This window comes from Nesoenas mayeri (assembly GCF_963082525.1).
Source record: "Nesoenas mayeri genome assembly, chromosome: 22".
NCBI classification, from domain to species: domain Eukaryota; kingdom Metazoa; phylum Chordata; class Aves; order Columbiformes; family Columbidae; genus Nesoenas; species Nesoenas mayeri.
In genome coordinates, this window is record NC_137572.1 from 6,464,007 (window position 1) to 6,480,314 (window position 16,308).

Consider the following 16,308-nt stretch of genomic DNA (forward strand, 5'->3'; position numbering starts at 1 on the left):
GGAGCCATGCGAAGGGAGGCTTGGGAGAAACGGTCCGTAAGGTGGACCACCTTCTTCCTTCAGAGCTGGATCTCCACGGAGCATCTCCTGACCCGCAGTTCCCCCCCGGCTTTTGCCACAACTCTTGGCTGTGACAAAATGGTGCCTGTAAAAACTCCTGCCCCTGGGACTCCGGTGATTTCTGAGCAAGTTCTGCCCCCTCATGCAAAAATGGAACAAAAGATCACCCCAAGAGCAGGGGATTGATAAAATGATGTTCCCCTTGCTCTCTTCACCTCGCACCTGCCTCCCCGCAGATATGCTTTCGGCTAGGCGCCGGCCAGACCGGCGCGGAAATCCCTTCCCAAATTCCCGCACGCCGGTGGATTCGTTAATTTTGGCAATATAGCCCTGAAGCCGCCGCCGCCCTGCCCCGAGTGGGAGCGCCGCCGAGCCCCGGGCGGCTCCGCCGCGGCCTCAGCGCCGGGGGGCTGCCGAGCCGGCTCCGCGCCCCGCAGCGCCCTCTGCGCGGGTGCGCTGCACTATTTGAGGCGGGCGCGGGTGGAAGAACACGGCGGTGGTGTCGTCTGCCGCGCGAGAGCGGCGGCGCAGGGATCCGGGCCGCGGTGCTGAGGCCGCCTGTCAGTCAAGGCGGCGGTGCCGGGACGCGGCCGGGGCGCAGCCGGCAGAAGGCGGTGCGGGGAGCGCGGAGCCGGAGCGGCCGGCGGCGGGAGCAGCGGCCAAGGGAGACGGGGGCACAAAGCGGAAAAAATAACCGAAGCGAGCTGCGTTTCTTTCAGGCTGCAGGAATAGGCTATTTCACAAGCGGCTTTCCCTTCCCTAGCTGGCTGCGATGCTGCTAGCCACCGTGCTGCCCTGGACGTTGTTTTTGCTTGGAGCCGCAGGTACGTGCGGGGCCGGGGCGCTGCCCGGGGCTGGGGCGAGGTAACGCCGGGACCTGGTGGAGCGAACAATGGGGTCGGGCAGACCCCGCCGCCCCTGCGCTGCCGCTGGGCTTGTGGGGGAAATAACCCATGGTGGGGTCCCCCCCCCCCCCGAGCCGCGCCCGGTGTGCGTGACGGGGTCGCTGATTCGTGCACATTGTTCGCTGTCGTGGAAGCCGGCGGGGAAAGATGGCTCGAGCTGTGCGAATTTGACAGGAGAAAGCGGAGGGGCGGGTAGGTGGGAAGGGTGTGAGCGAGCGGCTCGGTGTGCGCTCCGGTGCTGCCGTTCCGCGGGTGCGGCAGGAGGAGCGGCTCCCCCCGCGGGAGCCCACGGGCTGGCGTTTCGGTGTGCTGTGAATGCCAGACAATGGAGATGGGCAAAGGGGAGGCGAGCGGAGCGGAGAGGATGCTACGTGCGCTGTGTTAATGGTGTCGCGGTGCGAGGAGGCGGTGGGTTTTCGTTGTCGCGTCCATTTCATTGTGAATATTGAGGATGCTACTGCGCTACGCAGCGACGTCCACACCCTCCCCTTGGCCGCCGCCGCCCGTCCGCCCTCATTCTTGCAAGCGGTGCATGTGCCGGGCAGAAATTGCAGCGCGGGGAGGGGAGAGATGCGATTGCAATTGGAGGCGGGGGTTAGAGCAGCTGTGGGCAAGAAAACCAGGGGAAAAAAAACCAAAAAAACCCGCACCGGCAACCAAAAAACAACCACAAAAACCCACCAGCACCCAAAAAGCGGAGGGGAGCGGGGCGGCTGGTGATGGAGCGGAGACGGGCGCTGCGGGAGGGCGGGGGCGGGGGGCGCGGGCCGCGCGCCGCTGCCGTTAAGGGAGTGGCAGGCGGGGGGGGAGGGGGCGGCCCCGAGCGAGCGCGGCCGTTAGCGCTCGGGGTCACCAACGGCCATAACGGCCCCGCCGCCTCACCTGCCCGGGGCAGCACCGCCCGGGTGCGGGCCGGTTCGGGCCACACCTGTGCCGACACCGCCCCCTCCGCCAGCGTGGGCCGCCCCGACGGCCCCAGCGCCATCATCCTTGAGCCAGCTCGTCACCCCGGAGCCTTGGCGCTGTCCTTACCCACGCGCGCTGCGAAGCGTTCCCCAGGGCCTTCTGCACCCGCTCTTGACTACGGCTGTTTCCTCCCTGTCCTCCAGCTCACTTCCCGCCCCTTTGCAAGCATTTTGGCCTAAAGCACCAAGCCTGATTGTCCCTGTTATCTTTTCCTCCAAACTGCCGTTGCCTTCTTGCATTCCCGTCTCAGCTCATCATTTCATAGCTACTTCCCAGTCACTGCTCTTGTAATGCAAGTGAAGCTCACGCTCTGTCCAGACCCCCGCTCTCTTGGGGTAGCTCCTGTGTCCTTGCAACGTACCCCAGGGCACTATTCATTCACATCACTGCTGTTACAAACCTTGCTGCACAGTTTCTTTTCACCCTTCGCTTCGGTTCTGTCCTTAACTACCATAACTCCTCACTCCCATACAGGTGATTCCTTATCTCCTTAAGCAATTAATTCTGCTGTAGCTGAGTCTGCTAACATAGTACCAATTGCTGTTATGTCGTGGCTCTGCTCCGGCTCCCATCATGGCGGACCATTGCCACCAGTGTGCCAGAGTCTGATGCCCAACCAAGACACCTGTTTAACATCAGCACAACACCCGTTCTTAACACCACACAGCTCTCCTGCGTCATATGCACTACTATATAGCTTCTCTTTATTATAATCTGAGAAAAATGCATTACTGCTTATTAGAGGGTGTGTATGTACCAAAAAGGGGGACTTGCCGTTCCGTTTTCAGCACAGCTCTGCATCTGGCTCGGCCACGCCCTCTAATCGCTATCTCTGCATACATTCTTAATCTCAGCCGTTCTAAGATGCCAGACTCCTATCTGCGGTTCTGTTCTGTCGCCTCTCTGACACCTTCACACGGGCTTTCTCGGCCGTGGGAGGGGAGAATAAAGCGTTTTTTTCAGGGGAAATAGATGGGAGTAAGCAAAGAAGAATTATCTGCGTATCATCTGTTGCCCCACTCAAACGCGTGTTTATCCAATAATAACAATTATGAATTCATAGAGTGCCTAGGGAGCTGCACAGCTGGAACCGGACTGTTAAATCAGCATAAAATGGAGAACAAAAAACCTAAATAAAATATTAAAAAGCTAGAACAAAGCAGCAGCGCTGTTTATGGTGAAAGCAGCACCAAGCACATAGTTGAGCTTTCCATGCTAAAGGATGCTTTGGTCTGCTTGTACCTGTTTTCCCAGCTGACCTCACCACACTCTGATGTGGGGGGAGAGGGAGGCTATTGCTTGTGGTTTTGGAAGCTGTGATGTTGAAGGAGATGTCAGTGAAAGAAGGGGAGCAGCTACAATGATGCTAATAAAGAAACCCTGAGTACAGCTTTACAGCGCCTTAGGTGTAAGAGGAGACACGAGATAGATCCTTATTAGTGAAGAATCCCTGAAGAGACATCTAAGCAATAGTTACATGGAAGGTTCAGAACAAAAGAGCGCCTTTACATCTTCTAGAATAATCCTATATTCCATGGCCTGTGGTAGTGATAATTTATTTAATCTACTGTTAAATTATACGAGAATGTTTTAATTTAGAAGCTGATTTATAGACACAGCAGATGGCTCATCTTCCATTTCCATCCTGAGAGCTATGGTTTCTTAAATAACAGAGTATTTTGTATAAGCTTTATCCTCCTGACATGCGAACTTGAAGAGTCCTGACTTCTGAGGTTTTCTGGGGGTGTTTCATGTGTGTGGTGTGGGTTTTTTACATTTGGTGTAATGGCAATTTAATGAATACCCCGTTTTTAAGTGTTGAAGATTGTGGCTGCTCTCCAGACTGAAAGTGCCTTCACTTTCCTTGGCTCATCTCCAGAAACTTATTTTAAGGATAGAGTCTTTTTGCCATTGGGTATAAGTGATTGTTTCTTGTTGATAGAGGATGACATGGGCTTTTGGGTGTTTTGCTTGCTTTTGGGCGGCGGGAAAGGGGGGTAATGCCATGGATTTGCCTCGTCGGGCTGGCAGGAAAGCAGAACCAATTGATGGAGGAGGGAGCGCTGCATCTGCTGCCATCAGTCTTCAAGGAACGGGAGAAGAGCTTTAGTGAGAGACAAAAGCACATTTATCTTCTCCTTTAAAAGGCCATCCTGCATTTTTACTCATTATTAAACACACCTGGTGATACTGTTTATATGGAGAATGCACAGTTCTGGTTTTCCATCAGTTTTCCAGTGTGGCTTTGGAAGCACTGGTGTTGTATCCTTCAGCATGGTTTGATCTGTCAGTAACAATTCTAACTCCCAACTTGCAAATAGTGAGATATTGTGAACTTCTCTAAACGCCTGTATAAGCAGCTGTTGTCTTTGCGAGTGCGTATCGCAGCTTTTATAAAGAGAACGGGCAGAAAATGCAAGTAGGGGCCATGCCGATGTTCTTCAGGTGCAATGGAAAGCTGGTGTCACTTGTGTTTTCCCATTTCCATACCCTGAGGAAGATCTGAAATGTGAGATAAAATACATAAACCGACTAAATTGTAAATATGGATGTTTGAAAACATTCACAAGCAAAACCGTATTAATATCTTTCTACAATATCCGTCTGTGACAGGGCGGATGTCTGGGAGCAGCCTGGCTGAGGGGTGTCTGTAAGAGCCCTGCAGCCCCCAGGCGTCCCCGCTTTGCCCAACGTGTCCTCTGCGCATGTTTTCCAGGGCTGATGTGTTGGTTTTCATCACAACACTCAAGTCTTGGAGGGGAGAAAAGAGCCACCAGGCAGATAGACTTTGAGACAGAAATTACAGAAGCAAATTTGAAGGTCAGATCTATGCTGTCTCTGGTTTCTTTTGTTTAGGAAAACACATTACCATGGTTTAAAGCCCTTGCTGATGCAAAGGGATGTAAATGAGGTGGGTTTGGCGGGCAGTGCCATTATGCCCTTTCAGTTCATGGTGTTGAAATGCAGCTGCTCATTAGGAACGTTGCCTTTTGAAGTTACTGCGGGAGCCAAGGGGCGGGTTTTCGGTTCCTTGGGACACGTTGCACTTCTAAGTGTTGAGGCAGTCGCTGCTGAGTACCGCAATGAGGTTTTCCTCTGGCTTTTAGTTTGTGATACAGATGCCTAAAGAAAGTAGAGTAGATAAAAATCGAGGATAAAATTCAGATTAAAATAATTATTTTGCTCACAGTGGAAGTGCGATAGCTTTCGCTCTATCTAAGACGATGATGGGAAGGCATAGAATTGCTATCCATGCAGTGAGTCATACTTGTGGCTTCTAGACCTTCCAAGGACAAGAGACAACGGGCACAAAGTGGAATATGGGAAGTCCCGTCCAAACGTAAGAACACAGATCAAACCCCTTTATTTGTGTTGTGAAGGGGGTGGCGGAATCCTGGAGTAGGGTGCCCAGAGACATTGTGGAGCCCCTATCCATGGAGCTCTTGGAACCCCATCTGAGCAGACCTCTGGGTAACCTCTTGGAGCTGCTTCCCCCTGTTGGACTGGATGATCTCAGGAGGTCCCTTCCAACCTCGACTCTGTAATTTCAGTACAGCTACTGCTATAAAGTACTTATAATAGACACTTACTTAAGTATTTAATTTACTTTTTAATTTTTGCTTATATTAGCGATATGTGTCAAGGTTGAAATCTTTAAGACAAACAAGAATGTTAATTATTTGCTTACTTGTTGATGCTTAATAATTTACCACATTTGTTAACTCCAAAGGCCTTTCCAAAGACCTGGCGAGGAGTGTTTAAACCTGCGTGAAAAGGTTGGAAAGTGTATGAAATCAAGGGCTGGAGTAAGAAATGGGTCGGTTAACATATTCAGTCTACATTTTGAGCTCATTTGGGACAGAGCATGGTAATATATCGGCACTCAAAAGGTCCTTTCCGTAGGAGAATCGTGGCTGAGTTGTACACAGAAAGTGCAGTTGACCAGGTGATAAATGATGAGAAGTAGTGCTGAAAATTGTATACAATGGAAATAGAAAATCAGTGTCTTCAGATCTGAATGGGCCTTTCTGGATGTCTCGTGCATTCTCTCTCTTACCCCAAAAGCAACTATATAAATAAGTACTTTAAGCGTTACTGGAACTGCAATATATTCATACAGAAGTTAGTTAATTGCTACTGAAATTAGTTTGTAATACTGTAAACTATCTTGTTTTGTATTAAAAAAGTCCTCTAAATATTTATCTAAAAAAAAAGGGCAGTGAGGTGCTATGGGTTTAAATGCAGTCTTTTCAACGTGCAGATTGATACACGTCAAGGAGTTGAAAATTCAGGTTGTTTTTTTGCCTTCATAGCTAGCATATTCAAGGCTGCATTTAAATATGATACAAAAGATGAAGAGCCAATTTGCTATTGTTTACCCAGTATTGGCAAATTGGTCTTGATGTGTGGTATTATTGCATAATCTCATGTTGAAAATAAACACTGGAAATAATTGAAGAAACCTCAGAATTTGGAAATACTTGTTGGTGGTTCTTCACATGCACTAAAAAGCAGGCTGCTTTGCATATTAATCACCCTTTCAAAGGAAGTTTGCCTTATTTGCATTGTGCGTGCACTGAGGAGTCCCATAGTGTGCCCGAGAAAAAAGGGGGGCGGGCGGGGGAAGCGGGAATTGTTGTTCTCAAAAGGGTTTTTATTCCATTCAAGTGGAAGGGCTGAATGCGGGAGAATTAGCGCAGTGTTTTGTGGAAGAACGGCCCCATTCGGTCACTGCGTTTCATGTGGAGCAGCCCTGGCTCGTGAGCAGTCCGAGCGCCCGGGGTGGGGTGAGGAGGGGAGCGACTCGCCCTTGTGTGATGTAATCCGCAGGATACCCTCCATTAGATGTACAAATACTCCGCGTTATCGGGCAATTAGCATTTAAAATAAAATATCGGTGAAAAGTTGGGTGTTTGCCTTTTGTGAGTACGGTGGCCAAAACTCTGGGCCTGGATACCTTTGAAAAACATATGGAAGATGTAAAGATTGGGGAAATTTTCAGGATGGGGAAGTTTTGGAATGACGACGCTTTTGTTTAGGCGTCCATCGTTGCTCTGGTAACGTGGTTTGACGTTACTCCAGCTGTTACTGGAACAATGTGGGGTGATGTGTTAATGTGTCTTGCTGCCTGTGTCTGTGCCCTGTCTGTCCTGGCTGCAGATGCAGGGAAGGTGAGCTTTGCTGGGACTTGGACATCAGACATCCCTGTGTAATCATGGAAGGTGCCCGACAGTCTCAACAAAACCTCGGAACGTTTTGTTCTGAGATATTGAAACGTGAACTTCAGGGAATGATGGAACTGTTTCAATGAATGGTAGCTCTCAAGCTATTTTGCTTGGTATTCTAAATGAGAAGATGTACAGATAAAAGGGGTATGTGTATATATTTAAAGTACAATATACTGGGAATGTGATTTTGAAAGGAGCTGTGGCATAATGAGTAAGAGTGTTGGCCTGCAAATTGAGTCTGTTTGCGGTGGTTATGAGAAATTTCTTCTCAAATTTAAGCTGAACCTCCTGTGTTCCAGTTTGAACCCATTACCCCTTGTCCTGTCACTGGTTGTTAATTTCCATCTGTGATGCATTTTAATGATAGGTGCCTTAATATTTAGTCATTGAATTGTTGTGCAAGCTGTGGCATTGTTATGATAACACAATGCACTGATATGGTGTCCTCCTGTGTATACTTTCAGAGCCCTATAAATAACCCTTTCTAAAACTTCCTCTCTAGCTGTGAGTATAAATAACACTTAGCAACGTGCTGTAAACGCTCACTTTGTGCAGCGCAGGATCTGGCATGCAGAATGCATGCTCACAGTATTGGCTAATTATAATTTTTCAAGAACTTCAAATTGTGTTTTTGAATATGTTAATACAGAGAGAAACAGTCATCAGACATTTGTGTATACCATTTCGGAAAAATATAATCAACAGCTGCTTGTCCAAGTAACATATTAAATTATAAGCCTGCAGAATTCAGAAGAATGAAGTACTGTAACTGTATTTCAGTTCCAGTGTTTTCAAAAGATAATCCTTTACAAGTATAACGTGCTTTTAGGGGTTGTCAGCAGACGTGCAGAATCACTCTATAGTCCCTAAATCCTTTTGGAGTTTAATTTCTTAATGATCTGTAGGATGCCACTTGAAGGCATTTAGCTTTTATTCTATTCTCCCTAGTGGCTGGTATTCGACAGGAAAAAATAAAGGCATAGTAGAATACTCTTAAGAAAATACAATTTGTGCGTGTATTTATTGTGGATCTTAGTCGAAGAAGTAACAGATACTAAGAAATGAAAATCTTAATGAATACTGTGAAGAGGTGTGAATCCTGTTTAGCTTTTCCCCCTACTGTCATCACTCAGACTCCGAGCGGTGGTTCCTGTGTCCCTTGTGCCATGATGGGCTGTAGCTGGGTATGTACCTCGGTTCAGACCGGTGAAGCTTCTCGAGCTGTTGTCAGCTCACTGGGGTTGGTTCTGTTGTAGCTTTTGTCTCTTCACAGCTGGGTCCATCTACAAGAAAAAGAATGAACATTGTTTATCTCTCAGTTCTGTAGCGACCGCTTGTTTATTATTGTACGGCTGTTGTATCTACAGCTGACTGGCTGCGGAATTGTTCCATCCTCTGTCTTTAAGCTGGGTTTTGCTTAAGAAATCTCGTTGGCTTGTAAGAGGAAGAGCATATAGAATAGAGATTCAGTTTCATATGGATTCACTTCCTAGCTCTGACATTGGGGTTTTTTTGTGAATGCGCTTTGGCCAGTCAGCTCTATCATTTTTCTCAGTTTCTCTCTAAAATGATTATTTCATAAAACACTTCATTTGTACAAGCGAATTTTGAGTAGTTTGGGCTTTACGGACAAAAATAACGCAGAGAATGGAGTGCTGCAGTGTGCGCTTGTGTTTGGATCTGGAAAAAGACTAATTTTCCGCTTCAAGCCAGTGTGAACGTTGGCTCTAGATTAGGGGTATACTGCGAAATCTTTCTGTTTAATGGAATCACAGTTATTTTGTCTAGATACTTGGAAATGAATATTTCTGTTCATAGGATGCTTTTATTCCTAGCAAAGTGTGGGTTTTTTATGCTCATGCGCTTGTCCAGTTTGCTTTTGCATGGCATTGGGCATGAGGAGGTAAAACCTGCACTAAGCCTGCATGCAGAGCTGTTACCGCATCAGTCGGAGTCGTCACCTGCTCTGAGATACCACACTGAGGGATCCTATCAAACGGGCACCTTGTCAGCGTGATTGCTGTGGAAGGTTCAGAGTGGTCACTTGGGTAAAGACCAATGGATTTCAGCAAGGCAAACTTTGGCCTTTTCAGGCAATTTCTGGGGAAATCCCATGGGCAGGGCAGCTTGAAGGTAAAGGGGCCCAAGATAGTTGGTTGGTGTTCAGGGACTGTTTCTACCAGGCACAATAACAATGAATTGTTTGCTTACCAACAATAGTAGAAATAAACTTGTTAGACACAAGCTTGTTCGTTTCATGCTTGCATCATTTTGGTAAAATAACAGCTTGTAAATGACAAAAATCTAAGTGCTGTACTGTTCTCATAATAGCAAGAAATGAAAGCAGCCGCTTTCTTTCTAACATGTACACTTAGGTTTCTGATAACCCGTCTCTGTTTCAGTTCTGTCCACCTTTTGAAAATGCAGATCCCCAAAGAAATGACTGAATATGCCAATTATCTACTGATGGAAGTCCTAGTGTATTCTGATTTCAAAGCTTATTCTGGTTAAAAGAAACACTGTATTTGGAGAATACTTGTTTTACGAGAATGGATCAGGATTTAAATGAAATCAAACCAAATGTATACCAAGCCGTTGGTGATTTTTATTTCAGAGATGCAACTTAAGATTGCGGTTTCTTGCGGCGTTGCAGCAGCCAGAGTCACTGCGTGGGGTCTGGAGATGATCGGTGCCATATTCGGAAGCTTTTGTGTATTTCCAGTGTGTTTCTCATGAACCTAAATCAGTACATACCAACAAGACTTGAGATAAAAGTAGCAAACCCCACGCTGACTTATTTCATGTGTTGAGGCACTGCGTTATTTATATATTTAAGCAATATCTTGTGTGTGCAAATGCAGTTGTCATGTACTGTTTATTGGGACATACAGCAGTACCTGCAAGTATTAAAACATAAAGGATAAAGCTATTTTCTTATCAGGTGGATGGTTTTATCTTATCTCCTTTTTCTGGAGGGCTGCAGTGAGCAGGGTCCAGAAGACTTCAGCTGAAGTGGCGAGTGAAAGCAATGCAGCTGATTCCCTTGGAATTTAGCGCTTTAAATGGATTAGAACTAAAAATATCTCTGCCTGTCATTGCATCAGGCCCGGAAGCATTTTAAAGTGTCTGCATTTACATATTTGATGTAAACTTTAGAAGTGTTGCGCATTTGAGCCAAATGGCGGCATGGTAAATGTCAGCGCTTTGGTTGCAAGGCTAATGCCGTTGTACTTGCCGTCCATTTCTATAGGTGAGATCCGGTCTTGTTATCTCACAGGGTGCTGTGGGCAGCGTGCGTTCTGAACGCGGGAGAACAATACTGCTTTGTGCATGGTTCAGAGCAATGCTGGACGTGAGTGTTAACAAAGTTAACGTGCAGTCTGCTGGGCGCTGTAGCAACAAATCCGATCTTAACAGAAGGAGAGAAGCTCATGTGAATGTTGCTTGACCGAACTCGCAGATGGGTGGATTAATGATAATACTTTTTCCTTCTGTATAGCAGGTAAATGATCTTGACGCCCTTGCAGGGGGCCTGGAACAGAGAAACACAGTCACACAGTCATAGTACATCATTTTCTTTAATAAGGTGCAATGATATTGCGATGTTAAATCTCCCTATGCATTCTTATTTTCAAAACTGCTGGAAAAATAGTTGTAAATCAATGCAATATTGTTTCCATTAGACCAAATATTTCTGTTGTGTTTTTGGCCGGTATTTGTTGTAACCGCAGGGCTGTTGGCTGCATGTTCAGTAGCTCTAAACAGGAGTTTCCGCTGATGTTGAAGAGTATTGGTCTTTATTTGTTGCTTCTGCAGACTTTAGAAGTTGAGGAAGGCTTAAGTGCGTGTTGTACCGATGTGTTTGGTCAGCGGTGTGCGCTGCAGGCAAGACTTGTCCAGTTGTTTCTGCTTTCATTAATGTAGATGTTTGCAGGGTCATGAATAGCAGCCAGGTGTGGTGCGGGAGCTCCGGCCAGGTTAACATCTTGAACTCCACTAGGTGGCACTAATTTATTGTTCTGTTGATCAAGTTGCTTTCTCTGGAAAAAACACTAAATGCAGTTTGTGTTTGGGAACAGGGAGCGTATATAAGACAACGAAGATCAGTGGTACTTAGCTGTTTATCTTGCGTACACATATATATCCTTCATGACCCTGTGCTTCTGAAGTGGAGTAATGGACTGATATTGTGGGTGGGACAGGCAAATCATAAGTGTATTTTTTCAATATTTAGAACTGTCAAGGCGTATCAGAAGAAATACTTGGCTGGTGTTTGGGTTTATATCTGCTTTGCTTAAACATCCTCTGCCAAGACAAGAAAGCTGCGCTGGATCATTGCAGGCAGTGCACGATGGACAGCTGGCTTTGCCATGGTGCTGTCCCAAAACGTGTCAGCATTGAGAAGCTGGGTCTGACAAGGAGAACGAAGGAGCATTTCTGGTGGATTATGATTGTACAAGTAGTGGCTTTGGGTAGCATCAAAGGGATTTCAGTGTGATAGTGCTGAAGGGCATGGGTATGACACGAGCATATTTTATTCCAGTGCTGAGGACAGAAATGGCAGTGACAGTTTATTTTTGTGAAGTTGATACACTGAGTTCTCAGGGATGATCCCTGTGTCACGCTGAGCCAAGCTTTACGTGCACCGTACAAAACAACAACCTAATCAGAGGAGCTGGACTGGTATGTTCCCTTGCCAGCCTTGAAAATATTGTTCTGAGAAAGACAGTTGGATTAGTCTTCGAGTCAGTTAATAACTGACTGTTTTGGGTGTCTGGGAAGAAATTTCCCTTACGGTTGGTATGGCAGGGACGGCAAGCTTTGTAAAAGCTGTAGGCGTTGTGTTGGTTGGAGCTGTGGCAGGGTAGAAATGAGCAGAGCTCAGCGTGCATAACCTCATCTCTCTTGTCTTCTCTTCTGCATTGGCTGTGCCATCAGATACTGCCTTCGCCTTCGTAGATGCCCAAGTCTTGGTTTTGAGGACGTAGGGGGGATTATTAGGATGCTATATGAGGATAAATTTTGAGTAAGGCTTTGTTCTACCAAGCAGTACCTTCTGTTCTTTATCAAAGGAAAAATCTGTTCAAAGGAAACAGGCTCCCCATTTTGCCACTGACAATATCTTCTCTCTGGCCTTTATTCGAAGGGATGAAGTTTTTCAGGAGGACCTGGAGTCTCAGGGAGGTATAAAATCTGATAGTAAACCTCCAGCCATTTCTCAGTGTTGTAGGTGTTGAATGATTTACACCGTCAGGCTTCTGATCCTTCAGTTCTAGCGACACAAGGATTTTCCTATGAATTGAAATGGCATGTAGGTAAACGGTGTAAAAATCCCACAACACGTATCGCAAATCCAGTCGTAAATCAGCCAAAAAAGGGGAAATTTACTGAAGCCAATCTAGGTCTGATTTGTTTTGGTGGGATAATCGGTCGGGTCTGATGGCAGAGGTGGGTAGAGTCATGGGGAGCGTGGGACAGGACGTGAAGAGGAGTACAAGGTCTGTTTTCCAAGAACAGAAGGTGGAATAGTAATTTATGATCTGACATTCTTTGAAAACAGATGGAAAATACTATGCTTATAAATTTGCAAGGGATAGCATTCTGGAAGCAGGCTTTGCATATGTCCTTTTTTGCATGCTTAGAAAAACAGAACAGTTAAGTCCTTCTTTATTATTGCAAGCAAACTCACATGGTGCTGAGTCCTGTTGAGATGGATAGCGACAATCCAACCTGAATGTGTTCGATAGGCTGGTCAGGTGTGAGCAAAAGAGAATGGCCTAGAAGTACAATGAGTTCTGTGAGTTCTGCATCATTCTCATAGTGCAATTAGCAGTTTTTTAATGTGACACAGGCGGTCGCAGGGAACTCTCCACCGGGGATAACTGTCTCTTGAGGAAAGAGGAGCTACAGTGCATTTCCATTGTAATGGAAGGCTTTGCTATCAACCACTTGTACTCTGTCATTCTTCTTTATAGGATATTTTTATCATTTGAGTGTTAATTTTAACCTCCCAAGCTCTGACTTGCTCTGCTTTTTTCTTCTTTCCTGTATTTCTTTCTCTTTTGCACAGAAAAAGTACAAAAGGGGAAAGATGACGATGCAGTTATTTCTGGTTGAAGGCTAAGCCGGTCCTATATGAGCCTTGTCTAATTAGTTATAGATTACTGCTGCAGAATTAGAAAATGGTGTTACAAATCGTGATGTCATTTCCAATTAAGCAAATTGAGGCGGGAGGTTGTGTTGCTGTGGGTGCCTGCCCGGTACCAACAGCTGCATCGTGGGCTGCGACGTCTCGGGCAGGGACACTGGGGTCACTGTTGTGACTGCAACTGCTTTTCCTGCCTCTTTTCTTGCTTAGCATTAGGTTCATGGTATTGCAGAAGACACAGGGAGAACACTCGCTATAAGTCTTTGGCAGGAAATTGCTTAGCAATCTGTCATCTGAACTTCAATCCTGTGTCAGGATTTTAGCAGAGATGCATTTTGAAAGCAGCAGATTTTTCATGCTAACAAATAAATGAGAATAAAGGGAAGAACTGTTCTTGAAGGGGGAAAAATCCAGCTTAATTCAGAGAGACTCGAGAGGGGAAAAGCTTCTAGTACAGGTTTCAGGAAAACTTGTCATCCCAGCGGCAGTGCTTGTGCTTCAGAAAATGTTAGTGATTTCTCTCTGGTATTTCGGAGAATGTGCGTGTTTTCCTGTGGTATTTTATGGACAGGCAGAATATGTGGGGAGAACTGGGTAATTTACTCCTGATTTGTGCACGGGAAGGGGGTTTCTCTGTGCAGAAGGTTGTTATTTCTTGCACTCAGAGTTAGGCCCCTTAAAAACAGCAAGAAAACAGGAATAATGGATCTATCGGTTAATTACGTGTTTATAAGAAGGGGGAAGCGTTGTGTCTGGGACTTTGTAACTGGGCTGCTGTGTTGTGTTCAACCTACAACTGAGATTCTCTGACCCTTATGCACCAAATCATTTTATGATAGCCTAAGTAGATGTGTGCTAGAAGAATATGCCCCCAGATGTTAATGCTGGATGTTAAATTGATTTATGCTTCCATGGTTAAAGTTCATGGTTTTCTCTGTTCTGCGTTGGCATCTGTCCTTGTTCTTAGTCCAAATTGGAATGGTGTGTGAGTCTTGAGCAGGAGCCGATGGATCTCAGCTGCATGGTGCTGCGCTCAGGCCTTGCTCAGTGCTTGATTGCATTCCACATGTGCTGTTCTATAAAACAATGGTATGTCGAACAAAATCAGAGTTGTTTGTCATTGTTTGCAGTTTGAATACAGGAGAGGCTGAGCTTGTCACGGGCCTGTGAGCGTGATCTGCACCCATACCTGTGGATGAGAAGCAGTGACATTCACACCCCGCTTTGCACCCTTACTCTGGTGGCCGTTGAGAGTGCGAACAGCCTCTGAATTACTGAATAGAATAGAATATTTGAGTTGGAAGGTATTTCTGGTTAAGGCTTCCCAGAAGTTTAAGACTTGCTGTTTAAGTCAGAACTTAAGCAACTTTTTCCTTGGATGTGAAGTCTTAGTCCAGATCAGTATCACGCTATTGTGACTAGCACCTGAACTCAGGATTGCTGAAAAGGCCTCTATACACGCAGCTAAGTTGAGATTGCAGGCAAATTCTGGCCCTGAAGTCGCCTGCTCCTGCAATCCTCCCTTTATGGGTACCTGGGTGTCTTGTTTTTGCTGTTCCTACAGATCCTGGTTTTAGTTTACACCGAATGCGCAGCAGTGAGCGGCTCTGCCTGCTGGCGAGGGTGGCAGCTGGAAAGGTGATTCTGAAACTCATGATGAGTCTTTTTAGGAAGTCTTTCTCTAAAGTCTGGCAAAACGTTCCACTCTGGTTATAAATCCAGACCCGCTCTTAATGTGGTGACTATTTGGGCTCCTCAAATTCCAGTTTCAGACGTATGTCCCCAGCCCCGAGAGGAATAATGCTGCAGTATTGTGTCAGCACGTGTCCAGATCCATGGGAAGTAAGTGTGTCTGTGATTGTCGTATCAATTAAGCCTGGATGTTCTGCTCCATGGAAGATGTTATTAGCTGTGCTGAGTGTCTTTTGTAGAGTGTTTCTAATTGCCTCCAAATCCATTGGCTAATCCATTTGTTTAAAGAAAACAATAATTCTGCACAGTATCAGAAAACTTTGTAATATTTCTATGTATTTTGTGTTGTTCCTGATTACTTTGGTTTTCACTTGACTGGCCTTAAGGATTATAGTGTTTGCCAGGATCTCAGGGAGCTATTGAAATGACGTGGGTAAAAGAGTTAAACCAATCTAACAGCGACAGCTTCTACCGCAGTCTGGGGAAGGCGGAGCTGGCTGGTAGTAATATGCTGAATCTTAACAAACGGAGCATTATTAATGAGCAAGAGGTGGTATGTATCATGAAAGCTTTACTCAAAGGAAAAGAATGAGCAATGTGTAATTGTTTTTAAAAAAAAAGAAAATGCTTGCAACCCCTCGCTGGGTGGTCTCAGTATGGAAGCCATATAGTCTGGAATTTTAATAGCTGTTTAATAAAGGAAAGACAAAAAAGCTGTTAAGACCTGTTATTCCCCTGTAGTTTCTGTAGGAGATGCCTGTGTACCTTACTGATGTGCTCATAAGAGCAATCCTTTAACAGCTACGAGCTACGCAGAACATCAGAAGTACCTTAGTGCAGTGTTATTTAGTCCTGAGGTTTCCTGAGCAGGAACTCGGTTTTATCGATCCGTCCCATCCGCGTGCCCCGTATGGCAGCAGCTGGCTCCAGCGCTCTGTCTTGGATGATAAAAGCAGGATTTTCCAGTAGGGGCGGTATTGAATTTCAGTGGAATAGATGGGTCCTCTGGAAATGCGCAGCGGTCCGGGAAATAACACCCCCACTATGGAACCTAAAGGCTTTTGTCTCGTCTAACGAGCAATTGCGGAAGCTTTACTGAAAGACGTATTTTCTTCAATGTGCACAGATGATATAAAATGAACATTAAAACACTGTTCAGTACAGATGCCCTTTTACAGAATTGACATTTCTTGTGCGAGTGAAGCTGTCATACGCAGCCAAAGAACAGAAAGACGGAAGTAACGAGACGCCAGCAGCACAAGTTGTGTCGCTATCCATTCAGCTGTCTGCCCACAGAGCACTTCCAGAG

The 16,308-nt window shown here is 46.0% G+C and overlaps 1 protein-coding gene across 2 annotated transcripts in view; it reads left to right on the forward strand.

Moving 5' to 3' along the window:
- Window positions 1-832: 832 nt before the first annotated feature.
- The window catches only part of NCAM1 (neural cell adhesion molecule 1), a gene marked incomplete at both ends in the record, with an annotated part of 76,791 nt that continues 61,315 nt past the window's right edge, over window positions 833-16,308 (forward strand). For both annotated transcript variants that reach the window (XM_080358074.1, XM_080358073.1), the window contains one exon: window positions 833-884. In XM_080358074.1, coding sequence (XP_080214200.1) covers window positions 833-884 — 52 coding nt within the window. The remainder of the gene's footprint in view (window positions 885-16,308) is intronic.